At 40.1% G+C, this 14,376-nt stretch overlaps 1 protein-coding gene across 5 annotated transcripts; it reads right to left on the reverse strand.

Moving 5' to 3' along the window:
* Positions 1-177: 177 nt before the first annotated feature.
* LOC133151352 (uncharacterized) lies at positions 178-14,152 on the reverse strand. Of its 5 annotated transcripts, XM_061274299.1 has the most exons (8): positions 13,507-13,549; positions 13,331-13,429; positions 5,334-5,702; positions 5,107-5,250; positions 2,911-4,545; positions 2,327-2,395; positions 2,108-2,134; positions 178-483 (listed from the first exon to the last, which is right to left on the reverse strand). In XM_061274299.1, the coding sequence occupies exons 3-8, from the start codon at positions 5,661-5,663 to the stop codon at positions 463-465; spliced, it is 2,226 nt and encodes a 741-aa protein (XP_061130283.1). In that variant the 5' UTR covers positions 5,664-5,702; positions 13,331-13,429; positions 13,507-13,549; the 3' UTR covers positions 178-462. The 5 variants fall into 5 exon arrangements, with proteins under 5 accessions (XP_061130283.1, XP_061130284.1, XP_061130282.1 ...); XM_061274300.1 differs by lacking the exons at positions 13,331-13,429; positions 13,507-13,549 and adding an exon at positions 5,791-6,281; XM_061274298.1 differs by lacking the exons at positions 13,331-13,429; positions 13,507-13,549 and adding an exon at positions 6,307-6,430 and having other exon boundaries at positions 179-483.
* Between the last annotated feature and the right edge of the window lie 224 nt (positions 14,153-14,376).

The following is a 14,376-nucleotide window of genomic DNA, read 5'->3' on the forward strand; positions in this document are numbered from 1 at the left end:
ACTAGTTGGTGCACGCGGTGGAAGAATACACAGCGAGAGAGACTCTGGACCGAGGAAGACGGCGTGACCTACTCGCATGGTATACGGCATTTTGGACTGCTGCAATCTCTCTCTCTTGCAACCCCCCTTCCAGTGTGCAAGCCAACCAAAGGAATGAAGGAAAGGAATTGTTTTCATTTTTTTTTTTTTTTTATTACTGTACTGTTTCATTTTATTACTGTTCCGACTTACACCAAAATTCGATTCACATTACTCCCTCAGAACGGATGGACATCGTAAACCGAAGATAAAAGATAAATATTTTTTGAGATCAAACTTTATGCAATGGTATGACAACCACTAATCTTGCGAATGGAGCAATTCAGAATCGGCCCCAAGAAAAAAATTGTTATTCATGTTAAGTATAAAAAATGTTAAGTATAAAAAAAAGTGGACTACTGCATCTAACAGATGGGTCAGGGTTCACAGTCCAACGTCACACATCTGCACACAAAAAAGATAAAACACAAAATGCGTGATTTTCTCCAAATCATCATTAGCCCAAACAATGTAAAGAGTCAGATGGCTGTATGAAAAGAGATTTGATAGAGATATATTTGTATGTAAGCACACTTCTTATATCAATACAGACATAAGTGCATACGTTTCATGAATGTTCCAAGACTGGTCTTCCAAAGACCTCGTCCCAACTCTAAAAGGTTCACCCTGGCAATCGCCCTGGAATATACAGTCTGACGATGACCTTAGTTAGCTCTGTGCAGACGCCGCTGAACTTTTTGGTTAAAGAGACAGTAAAGCGGACCCAACATTTTACTTCTTATACAGGGTCCCGGCAAAATGATCTGACCCATTTGTAAATTTGATAAAATGCAAATAAATAAAAAAAACGTTTTTTTTTTGTTGGTTTTTTTATGTTCAAAAAGTACATAAAATTCCATTTTGTTTTGTTTCTTTTCATTTCTGAATAATGTTATTTTGATTTTACCGCTGCCACATTTTCTGGAGTTCTCGCTGTGCGAGGTCGGCCGGTTGATTTTCGTTTCAATGCTGATCCACTGGCTCTGAAGTTAGTAACCCATAACAAGATCGTGTTCCGAGGAGTTACAGGATCATGTCTACCAAGTCTGAAGCGTAAACGGAACGCTCGTTGTGTTGCAGTTAGATGTGTTCTTGATAAACGTTTTCACAATAAAAGCGCGATGCTCACCGGCCCAATTCATGTTAGCAACTGAAACGAAACAAAACATTATTCAAAAGCAAAAATGAAATGAAACGACATGTACTTTTCAAAAATAAAAGGTTTTTGTTTCTTTATTTGTTTTTTTATTAAACCTACAAATGTGTCAGATAATTTTGCGGGCCTGGTCTGTATTAAAAAATGATGTCACTACTACAATCCCCACCTAGAAAAAAGTTATTTGGCAGTATTTTGGGACAGAGTGGCGGTGGATTTACTCAAACACACTTTTTTGGGTAGAGAGTGCTTATTTGACACATCATCTGGATTACATCAGAGAAGGTAGCAAAGGCATGTTACTCTAGTTTTTTTGCTTGCCTTAGGCAACGGCCTGCTGTTTTGGAATACAGTGTTTTTTTAAACATTTTAAGGATGCCTATTAGATGCATTATGGCTGGGTGTAGCAACAGGCAAAGGGATATAAAATAAAACACAAGTCAAGGAGCGTGGCCAGACATAGTAGTAGAATAAGTAGCTGCTATATTCTCTCTTCCATTCAATTCGCATAGCATCAAAATGACTTAATCAGTCCGCCTGACATTGTCATCTGCGTATTGCTTGTCTTTTAATATAAATGTCAATGACTTCAATGTAGGGGCGAGTCTTCACGATGACGAATGGCGAATGAACCCCTTAGCTGCCCAACAACATGCCTGGCGTAAATTAACGTGACAAACGACTGCCTTAAAAACCTGCCTTTCTAAAGAAAACAAGACTTTCAATTAGTGCCACTACTTTCTATATAACACACTTTTGGGGTTAACACAATTCCCAAATTGTGCAACCCCAAAGTCGGCGTAAAATCGAGATTTAGGTGTACTCGACTCGATCAATTTCCAGAAACCTCTATAACAAACATTTTTTAAATACCTGTCTCAGCAGCAAAACACACAGCAACTGAAAATAAAATAGTAATCACAAGAGTTAAAATATATATAATATGCACATCAACTTTCACTGACATACTTGTTATTCCTTCAGTTAGGCTCATAGGTTTTCATAGGTCCCTCATATATCTTTCATGACACCAGTCTTGGAACATTTCAGAGACGCCCTGTATTAAAATGCTGCAGTGAATTAGTTGCTTACCTGTGTGTCAGGATAGGAATTTGGCGGCGCATGAGACTTGTTCTTTGACATCTGGTTGAATGTTTCCAGCTTAAAAATACAGGAGAATATGAAGATACATCCATGAGTTTGTAACAAAAAGGTTAAAACCCACAAATCTACCACAGAAAAAAAAATACTTTGAGTGATTTTACAACTTGCACCTCAAGGCATACACAGACTCAGTCCTGTTTGAGGCTTTTCCATTTTTTCACCTTTGTTTCTTCTGCTTCTTGCAGTTGTGTTTTACAAATTGTAAAAGTATGACAGCAAATGCAACAAGACTAATGCTATTAAAGCTTTGCATCAACCCCACTGGATTTGACTTATAAATGCAAAATTTAAGAGTTACAAAAACTGAACAGATAAAGCTTGAATAAAATAGCGTACATATGTTGCTCCATTGCATTTGTGTATTGTTTGTTGCGGGTGAAGGTGAACAATGTGCCTTCAGACAATCCGCTGTCTTACAATTTTTCACTATTGTCTCATTATGCAGTGATTTTTCAGTCAATTTGCATTTCAATATGCTCAGTTTTAACAAACTATGTTTGGGAAATCCTTACCATTTTCCTTAAGTTTGCCTTAATCTCCTCATCTGTTTGTGTTTGTTGTTTTCTTGAGTGTTTTCCATGATCTTGGGTAGGCTTTGCCTGCTTTCCTGAGGCTTTTGTCTCTTTAACTTCAAAGGGAATTTCACTTTGAGCCCTTGAGAGTTTTTCATGATCTTGGGTAGGCTTTGCCTGCTTTCCTGAGGCTTTTGTCTCTTTAACTTCAAGGGGAATTTCACTTAGAGCCCTCAACATCTGCACATTTCGACTCTGTTTCCCCATCCATTTTAGCCATCTGGCTTTCCCTTGCTCAAACCGCTTCTGTGGCAACCGACGACGACGTGGCTGCTTCATTTTGACAACATGCAGATTCCTTGGAGCAGTGACTGAGCCAAATTGACCTTCACTTGTAGACAGGTCGGGATTTACAAAAGAAACATCTAGAAAGGAGTGGCCGTTATGTTGCACTGAGGGGATAGCGCAGTGGGAGCCGTGGGTGTCCATTGAGTAAGGATAACTACCGGAATAGTGTGGAGGGACACTGGCTCCCGTAGTACTGGTCCAATATTGATTGGTGTCACCACTGCATGAGGAATAGTGATGAGTGAAATTAGATAAATCGTAATCCGGGCAATGGAACGAAGAATCGGGATCACAATGTGAGTGAACATAAGGGCTCTCATACGAGATGTTGGCATCATTGTTTATGCCAACAGTTTTCTGTTCTTGCACGTCATTTTGGCGTTTATAGAAATGAAATGAATTTTCTGTCTTCTTTCTTGAGTCACCGCATGCTAACAATGAATCTTGCTCGTGACGATCCCGAGACACCCTGTGGTGGGAGAGCTGCCTGTGAGAGGGACTGCGACGGCAGCTTCTGGAAGGCGACAATGAGGAGGAAGATGATTTCCTGTCAGATTTGCAGGATCCACTCATTACTGGACTCACTGGCTGCTCTGTTGTGCTGGGACTCACAGACTTACTTTCATTCCTTTTCCCATACAGCCTCTCTTGAGTCCGATGTGTTAGTTTACTCAAGTCTTCCATTTCTAGGCTCAAGCCCAAAGTGTTTAGAATGTTCTGGAGCTGTTCATGCTGCTCATCTACCACAACCATTTCCTTTTCTTCTTTTTCAGATTGCTCCACTGTCGGGGGAGACTTGGAGACACTATTGGAGCCTGAAGTGTGTTTGTCTTTGCCCATGTTGTTGTCATTCGACAGTGAGAGTCTCTCCTTGCGGTAGTGTTTGCTAGTGGAAAGCTCTGCCCCGTCCCCACCACTGTGAAGTAATTGGACTCCACTTTTGCATTGAAGGCTTGTGTTGCTAGTAGAAAGCTCTGCCCTCTCCCCACCATTCTCAAGTAACTGGGCTCCACTGTTGCACTGAAGGCTCTCGTTGCTAGTAGGCCGATGCAAATCATCCTTCACACTGGAGTGCTGGCTGTTAAAGGGCTGGTCTCCTAGCTGAAGATGTTCGCTGTCATCATTGACGATCCTACTGAGCAGGTTCATGTCAACTCCCTTGTTGAGCAAGCTAAGAAAGCGCTCAAAGCCTTTGTTGGCGACATTATCTTTCTGGATTTGTGAAGTAATACTTTGACTGCGGGGAGGTGGGGTAACAGGCGGCGTAGCTATTTCATGAGCGGAAGCCTGGAAAAAGTCAAAACGTAATCTTAATTTTGTCACAAGTTAAGTAAATATATATTACACGTCGAATATTCTGGATGAAACAGTCTTCATAGAATGTCGCATGTTCTAAATTCAGCAACATACCGCAAGCTATTAAGGCCGCTTCATCCAGAATATGCTTAACAATTTACAACAATATTGCTCTATTTGTAAATTTGCAACAGGGTTTTAGAATACCTGATCTACTTTGTTCTAGGCATGGGATGTAATTTATCAATTGCGATTGACTGAATATAGTCTATTAACATTGAATTATTCCATTAAACATTTTTCTTTATTATTTTTGGGGGGGGGGGCGTTAGGAGAAATCTGAAACCGCTGAATGTTGTGAACTCATTTTCATTTCCACAATTACTGTAAAAAATGAGCAGGCAATCTTTACTTCATAAATGTACCGCATTTTTATATGTATGAAAAGTACAATGTAAAAAAATCATTTCATTGACTGATAGCAACAAACTGTTTTTAAAATGTACAGTGCTCATGTGACCCAACAGTGATAGAAATGACCAATCTACTAACTGGATTTTTTGTTGTGGATCCACTGTGGTCACAGAACCTATGCCTCATCAAAGCTTCGACTCTGCGCTTCAGGGGATGGTCTTCCTGCCACTCTCTGCTATGGCTTGGAGAGTCATCACGCTCAGGCGACACATACATCTTGCACTGTGATTCAAATATAATACATTCCCAACAACAAAATGTAATAACAAAAGTGCTCAAGGGTCATAGCATACTTTGATTCTCACCTTTGCTGGAGAGTTGAGACAATGTCTCTGTTGCAAAATTGTAGACACCCTGTCTTTGAGAGTTTTAGCTTTAGAGTCTAGCGGTTTCTTTTTGATCATTTCAAATGTCTTTATAAGAATTGCGGCTTTCTTGTGTAATATTCGCTCCTCAATATCTCGAAGCAGATTAAGTTTTCTGGTCAGCTCCGGACCGTCATCTTCCAGAGGCTCCCCATCACTGCAATAGCAATGAGGTCCGTTCACTTCCATATCATGAATGTCTCTTTGTTGAACTAAGTTCAGGTTCCTCTGTTGCCTGAGAGAAGCATTTTCCCACTCTACCGGATCCATTCTTCAACCAAGGCCTCCTTCATGTATGGCGTGTGCGGCCTGAGAAGTGGAGAGAGTTGAAGGAGAAAAAGCAACGAACGTTAGCATGTTGAATGTTTGTCTGGTGCCACGAAAAAGATAAACTTACTTTTAAAAATATTTGGAACACCTATGCATCCATTGGCCAAGCAAGCTCTGACCTTTTCCAGAATATATATTACAGTCTACATTTTGATGTATAAGGGCTCGAAATAGTTGCCTCTCATATCATTAGACCAACGATATATTACTGCAGTAAATACTAAACCACGTGCACGCATTTAAGCAACAGAATCACGGTGCCGACAGCGCCTATTAGACGCTTACAACGAACGTCTAATGGTAGCAATTTGGGATTCGGTGTCTTGCCCAAGGACACTTCGACGGCTGAAAATGGAAGAGGGGAGTCGAACCCACGAAGTTTGGGTCACTGAATTTAAGCGTCTAACCTTAGTATCCCACCGTGCATTTCTTCCCGTATTAATCGATCAAACAGCAAAACGTTCGAATACTTAGCTTAGTAGCTCTTCAGTATCACTGAGCGTTTACGTAGCTTGAATAGCATTTTAGCACTTGGCATTCTGGAACAAAATGTTGTAATCTTTGTAGTGTTAAAATGAAGTACCTTGACTTAAATAGAGTGCAGGTTGTTGAAACATCCAACTACCATATTCGACGACCAAGCACACAACAACAACTGTTTTCCTTCGGTATTTCCGGCCCGTTTGAAGTGCGGGGCGCCCCCTGACGTGTGGGAGTACGGATGCCAGCATCAGTGCGTTCCATAACGTTCTTTAACCCCATTTTCTACTAATGTACTTTACCAGTCACCTTGAGGACGTTCATATGAATATAGCATGATCCTACTCACACCCACATGTGCAAATGGATCCACTCCATTGCATGCAGAGATACAGTTAGTATATTATAAAATATGTCTATGGTCACTATGCTTCAACGTTGAAGGACAAAAAATTGTCTGACAGGTTTGCAGCAGCACAAATTAAGCTCCTGTGTTTTTTTTCCCCCAGTAGCCGCTACTGCAGGTCCACAAACCTTTGAACTTGAGACAGGAAAAAAAATGTGTGAAATGTACCTACATGCAGTAGCTACGTAGTTCGGTCAGATTTTGCTAACTTGCAAGAAAAACAACAACTCCATGACCACTTCAAACCCTTTACTTGGAGAAAATAACAGGCGTATTACAATATATACAGTTATATTTACAAGCATTTACTCTGCACTCACATAAAGAAAATGTGTCAAAAAAAAGAAACTAATTGGAAATTTAGTTTAAATCCAAATTCACGTCACATCACAGTGTTAGGCAATTATTGTTATTGTCAGTGTATTTTGATATTTTCTTGTCTTATGTTTTTGCTTGGTGATGGACAGTTTGTAACCACATTTTCATTTGTTGAATTAAAAAGCAAATGGGCAGCATGAAGCCTCAGTGCTTAGCAATGAACAACAAATAAACATGCAACAGAGACTCCTGGACAAAATGGTTGATATTATTGTTAATGAAAGAAAAACCCACAATGATCACTGAAATAACTTGAAACTGACAAAAGTCATCTCAAATAATGTACTGATAATAGCCCAATGGAAATCAGACAGTGCTTTTGAATTGTGGTTCAAAAGAACTGTGCAAGAGTAGTGGTAGAGTGTGCGCCCTGAGACTGGAAGGTTGTGGGTTCAAACCCCGGCCGGGTCATACCAAAGACTATAAAAATGGGACCCATTGCCTCCCTGCTTGGCACTCAGCATTAAGGATTAGAATTGGGGGGTTAGATCACCAAATGATTCCCGAGCGCGGCACCGCTGCAGCTCACTGCTCCCCTCTCCCCCAGGGGATGGATCAAAATCACACAGGGATGGGTTAAATGCAGAGGACAAATTTCACCACACCCAGATGTGTCTGTGACGATCATTGGGACTTTAATCTTTTTTTTTTTTTTTTAAATAATAATAAAAATGAATGGGGCTTACGTATGTCCTCTTATTAGCATCTGAGAAAGCTGAATTTGCAACCACTATCCAGTCAAAATAGGTGCAAATGCAGTTTGGTGACATGAATTTGCAACCACTATCCAGTCAAAATAGGTGAAAATGCAGTTTGGTGACATCTGCACACACCCAATGCTCTTGTCAATGAAAAGTGGACTGCATGACAACCACCTCTGGTTCGCATTTGAGATCCACGCGAAATTATTTGTGTATAGTACACATTTAAATATGTATATACATGCATACACGAAATTATTTGTGTATAGTATACATTTAAATATGTATATACATGCATACATACACATACAGTACACGTACATACATATACACACACACACAAACACATAAATACGTATATACAAATACACGCGCGCGCGCACACACGCACAGTATGTATGTACATACTACAATCGTACATATTGTTATAATTTTGATCAGCAATTATTAATAAGCCTTAATTAATAATTTATTACTACAGCTTCCTCAAAGCATAGTCAGTTTGTCCACAAAGTAAGCCAGCCAATCAAGAGTAGAGACTCACAAGGAGTATTGAATTTCCTCCTGTTTCTTTTAGCGTCTGGAGTTTAGGAAAAGTACACAAGTTAGAACTGGTTTAATTTCTTATCCTCGCGACACTCACACCCACTGATGGGTGACATCAGAAAACAGCATCCTAAAATACAGCACTCACATTTAATAATCTCTATTAATCACAGCCTCAATCAGTGGCCCTCCCAAGTTACTTCCTCAACGCAACTGGGCATTTGGGCACGCAGCCTATTTTCTGATAGTTGTGTCCCACGCATCCTGCCTTGGGTTCCAGATCAGCTCTCATGAGTGCCAAAGTTGACCTTGAATGAGTCCAGACATCCTGTAAACACTGCCTACTAGACCCATCCTTTGTACACCTGGTGATGGCTAGGTTGTCTAATTTAATAGGCAATTTTGGCAAGAGTATGTGTGGAGCATTTAACAATTGACTCAGGAGTGTCTGTGTCCGGACGTGCAGATGTAAAACCAAAATGAGTGTGCGCAAATGCGGTCCATAATGTGTGCATGTGTGAGTGACCTTTGTGTGCGTGTACGTGCGTGCGTCAAGGTACACAAAGTATGAGAAGTTTACATAATTGTCATTAATACATGATATGGTTATTGTTTGACTAAGGGGTAGTTAACATATACGTACACTGTAAAACCTCGACTTACAAACGCCTATATACTTACCGATATTTTGAGATACAAATCAGATTCGCAAGATTTTTTTGCCTCCACTTACGAACCAAATACGACATCCAAACCCGTGAGCGACTTTGTCAGAGCGTGTCAAGTGATGTGACGTGTGTGTGTGTGCGTGTCGCTAGCATTCGCTCGGCCACTACCTGTGTTCATCTTGCCGCGCGTTAGCATATTGACAAGTTCATCCGTAGTTCGTCCAGAGTGTTTGGGGTCAATCATGTCTCCTAAGAAAGCTAGTGCAAAAAGCGGCAAGAGGGTGTGGAAATTAAGCACGGTAGATGATTCTGCCACTCTTAAGCGCCTAGTCCTACAGCAAGTTGACACAACTTTCAAGGCAAAGCACTTAAACCTTAAATTTACATTTTACATTCATTCTTCTGGGAACATTTTCTCTTACTTACGAATTTTTCTAGCTACAAATGCAATCAAAGAACAAATTCAGTTTGTAAGTAGAGGTTTCACTGTACAGATAACGTAATATACGATATATTAAAATTTTGGTTCGATGTTTATTTTCTTGAAAAAAGCAAAAATAGGCCGATTTAATTGGCGGAACAATTAATATTGGTCAGCCACAATTCCTGCTGACAGCTGCAGTGTCTTACAGCAGTGGTCCCCAACCTTTTTTGCGCCACGGACCGGTTACGCGTCAGAAATATTTTTGCGGACCAGTCTTTATATAAATAAATGATAAATTTATATAAATAATACATGTATAATAAATATATAAATACGATGAAATAAAATTGTATGACTGGCATAAAACCAAGTATAAACGACATAAAAATAAAACTCACCATTACGTTTAATTAGTGGGAGCACTGAGCTCGTTTCTTAGAAACGAGCCGGCCCCATCTAGTCGTAATCGTAAAAAATGACACCCGAAGTGGTTAAGGTTTGTCTGTTAATGCAGGATTGCTTGGTCTTCGTGTGCCGAAGCAGTTTTGAAGGCTTCATTGCCTTGTTAGCTCGCCTGTCGCCACATATGCCGAGTGCGCTTGGCGCCTCAGTCACCTGTGGCGATAAATCCATATATTAAGTACGACTCCAGAAATGTTCTTTTAAATGCAGCTTTTCTTTTCTTAGAAGTGGTTATCTTCTTCTTCAGTCTCCTCATTGGGCTTTTTTCCCTTTCCGAAAAAGCTTTCTTGCTCATTTTTGCTTGCCTCGCGGGCTCGACTGGGGTGACATGTCACGTGACCGAGACGAGCGTCTTGTGTTAAGGGACACAGCGACTTAAAAAAAAAAAAAGAAATTTAAATTGATATTTTTCAAAATAAATTCTTACTCATTTTCGCGGGCTTGACTCGGAAAACATATCACGTGACCAGGACGAGCGTCTTGACCAGAATGAATTGATCGTCGATAAATAAAATAAAAAAAAATTCCCTGTGCGGCTTGGCGGCCCGGTACCAAATGACCCACGGACCGGTACCCGTTCATGGACCGGGGGTTGGGGACCCTTGTCTTACAGAAATAGTTTGATTGCCTCAAAAGGTTGTGCAAAAAAATATCTATCTATATGGTATCTATAGCTATCTCTATACCTCTCTCTCTCTCACACTCTCTCCCTCTCTCTATTGCTCTCTCTCGATATAGTAGTATAAATACATACATATATCGTTGACACAGTTCAAAAGCAATGACTGAGTTTCATTGGGTGGTTTTCAATTTCTTTATTCTGTCTTTTGTTAGTTACAAGTTTTCAGTGACCATTGTGAGCTTTTTCTTTCATGAACAAATGCCTAGCCACAATTCTGTGTACACTGGAATGAACAGATCCAAATTTAGCATGATTTACCTGTGCGGTTTTGTATCAATGAGCAGCAAACAGCGAGGCCTTGATAATGTTCTACACTTGATAGTATCAACTATACTGGGCAATGGAATTTGTACATTTGATGGGTTTATAAATGGTGGCGGCATGTTATTGACAGGTGGTGGAAGAAGGTGTCTTGTTTGCGCTAGGACAGATGGAAGCATATTTAAGGAGAATGGACGAGGGTAAGGGTAAGGGTAAGGCATGAAGGGAGGGCAACTTGGCAAAGGGAGCATGGAAGGCTGATGAGGCAAACACGCGGGAGGGGGAGGAAAAACAAACTTGGGCCCAAGATTGGAAATGTTGGGGACCTGAGGTGGGTAAACCATTGGGGGCCTATTCACAGAACCATAGGCTGGCATTGTGAGCATTGTGGGTCTTAATGTCGTGGGAGTATTTGGAAAAGCAGTTGCTTGGGTTTCACATTTCTGATGATCCAGTAAAGATCTACTGTTGTTAGGGACCCTGACTTGTTCCACTTTGAAATTGCTCTGAGCACCGTACGAGTCTCTGCAAACAGAGGAGTCATTACATGAAGGTTTCGATCTGCTTGCTGATGAAGATGACGAAGATGATGACCTGCTGCGGCGCCTTGAAGAGTGGGCCGATCTTGTGATCCTTTCCCTCCTTTCTGTGCTCTGGTAGCTGCAATCGCTTCCTCTCTTCCCATATAATCGCTCATTAATCCGGTGCGACATTTGGCCGAGCTCTTCGGGTCCCAAGTCCACCCCAATAGCCTGCAGCACTTCCTGAATTTGCTGGTGCTTGTGCTCATCTTCAGGTGCCAGGCTTTTCTTCTCCACCACAGGAGGAATCCCGGACCCCATGCAGCCTTGTGTTTCATCGCTCCTCTGCACTGACGTGGCATCATAAGGGGAGCGCCTTATTGGGCTAATAGATTCAAGACAATGCTGTGGAAAATGGAGCCGATGCCGTTCCTCTCCAAAATTCTCTTCGTTGCATTTGTTGACATTTTGTTGCCCGACTTGCTCTCCTGGAATGTAGGAATGATCCACCACATTGTGGGAAAGTGCTGCAGGTGGTGATTTCCCACAGTCATCTGCAGGGTTCTGAATCACTATCTGGTTGAGCATGTCCACATCCACACCTTTATTGAGTACATCAAGGAACCGTTGGAAACCATTGGAATTTTTCTTCTCAGGTACATCTTGACTGGGCTTGGTCACATGCTCAAAAGACTGATGGGAGATGGACAAAGGCAACCAGTTCATGCTAATGTCACCTGCACTCGCTTAGACAAACAGAAGACACTCAACCATACCCATCATTCGGTACATCCTCACAATCTATGTAGCATTGGGGCCTATCAGTGCAGAACAACAATGATAATCACCAATGTGGAATAACTGTGTGTATTCCACAAATGGCTTATAATGTTCATAATGCCCAAATACTGAAGTTATAAACAATCAATCCTAATGTGATGCAATACTATTGTACAGTTCAATCAATCAATCAATCAATCAATCAATCAATCAATCAATCAATAATTTATAGAAATAAAATGATCAATAGTGAGAAAAAAAAGTTAAATGTTATTTTTTTCTGGATAATTTTTTCAAATCATTTAAAATTTTTCAAAATGTATCTTTTATGCTATCAAATGTATTTAATTCAATTAATACAAATACAATCTACTTTTGGGTTTTTTAGTTGTCAGCTATTTCAATGCTTTTTACTGATCCTTTTAAGTTTTTGTCATGGTATCATTTTGGTACCGGTACAGAGGTATTTCATGCAGGTATCCTATCAAAGTCTAGATTTTGGTATTGTGTTAACACTAGTTTTAATTGTACATGAGGTTAGCTGTTATCTTGTTTATATTTGAAAATGTATATTTCAAGAAAGTGTGCATTTTGTTTTTTAAAAAGTCAAGTTATCAATTTTTGTGTTGATACATGCAACCCCTATGCTTTACAGTGGGAGGTTCAGAAGATGATTATAACAATTAAGGATTACATTTTTGATCAAATCAGGCAAAAAAGAATGACAAAATGCAAGTTTTACAACTCTAAGAGACGCAACTACTAAATCATCCAACTTCATATCTCATTAAGAATCTCACAGACACGACCAACCTTACACAACTTGTAAATCTGCCCATAAACGAAAGCAATGCAGTAATGCAAAGTCACTAGAATGAATAACAGATCATGATAGATTTATCATATTAAGTGTTAAATACACGGGAAGATTGAAAAAGTCAAGCAAACATCAGTTAACAAAAATGCATGTTTTTGTTTGTGATAAGCAAAAATGCATGTACTTTCGCCTATACATATAATGTATTTGTAGATATACACATAATGCACAGTGAAATGTTTTAAAATAAAAAATTTGGATGTTTTTAGATGAGTCTGAAATGACATTCTGATGTACTTTATCATTATCTTTGTTAAGGCAAACTTTGATACAGCATTGTTTTGAATTTCACGTTGAAATTAGGCAACAACTGCTGCACTGCATTGAATGCCATGTGTGGAGCTTAAATACCAACAATATTTTTCACAGTTTTTTGTTGTTGAATTGTCATCATAACTTGCTTTATGTGAGATGAACCTACCTGTCTTTTAGATTCATCCAAATCCCTTGCTTGATTTTGACGATGATCTATTGGATCTGTAGGAGAGCTATTCTTCCTTTCTCTGGATCGGATATGTCTCTATTCATCAACACAAGTCAGATTACATTATTACATGACAAATTTACAATTTCTCACTCTGGATACAAGTGTTTTACCTTTTTTGAGTCTTCTCTGGAAAGTTTCCTTTCAAGTGAGTAACTGTGGTTTCTTTCGTGATCGTCCCTTTCTTTGTTATATGTAGAAGGTTGCCTGTGACTGGAGTTATAGGCTTGGTGGTACCTTGAAGTCGACACTTCACGTCTGTGTCGGCTTTGGGAATCTTGCATACTCGGTCTGTATTTAAAGTCGACTTCCTGAGTCAACTGATGTTTAAAGTCTTTTGAAAAACTATCTGGCAACCGCCTATATTTTTTGCCATCAGGCTCACACCTATAGCTGGAGTCATCACGACTGTCACCTGTGAACCATCGCCTTTTCTTTTCGGCAACCCTTCTGTCCGGGGAAGACAAGCGTCCCCTCGCTGGACTTCCCGTATCTCCATCTCTGACCGGGGAGTCTTTAGAGTACAGCTTTTGAGGAGGGTCTCTGTAGTCTGTACTTCTGTTGCTTCTTTCTGTTCTACCAGGTCCAGTTTGAAAATGACTGTGATAGGAATCCCACTGTACATCCCGACAGTATTCATGCCTATCTTCCTGTCTATCATTGTAATCATCCCTCCATTTTCTGTCTCTGTCACAATGGAGCTGCCTTTGGCCATACTTAGGTTGTTTTGAGTGCATCCTCACACGACAACTCCAGCAACTACAGGGGGAGAAACGTGAGCCAGCATTAAAAGTGTATCCACCTCAAAGGCTTTAAGGTTAGTAAGATCATTTTCAAATTCTTAAGCACATATTTAATTACATTTCCTTTTATGCTTCTGCCAAATGTAATGTAAATTGCGCAATTCGCACACACCATTTTTTTAACAAGACACAGATTGAGGTCTGTTGTGATGTTACTTGACTTGCCATGGTGCTCATACA

Source organism: Syngnathus typhle, linkage group LG3 (assembly GCF_033458585.1).
Source record: "Syngnathus typhle isolate RoL2023-S1 ecotype Sweden linkage group LG3, RoL_Styp_1.0, whole genome shotgun sequence".
Taxonomy (NCBI): Eukaryota; Metazoa; Chordata; class Actinopteri; order Syngnathiformes; family Syngnathidae; genus Syngnathus; species Syngnathus typhle.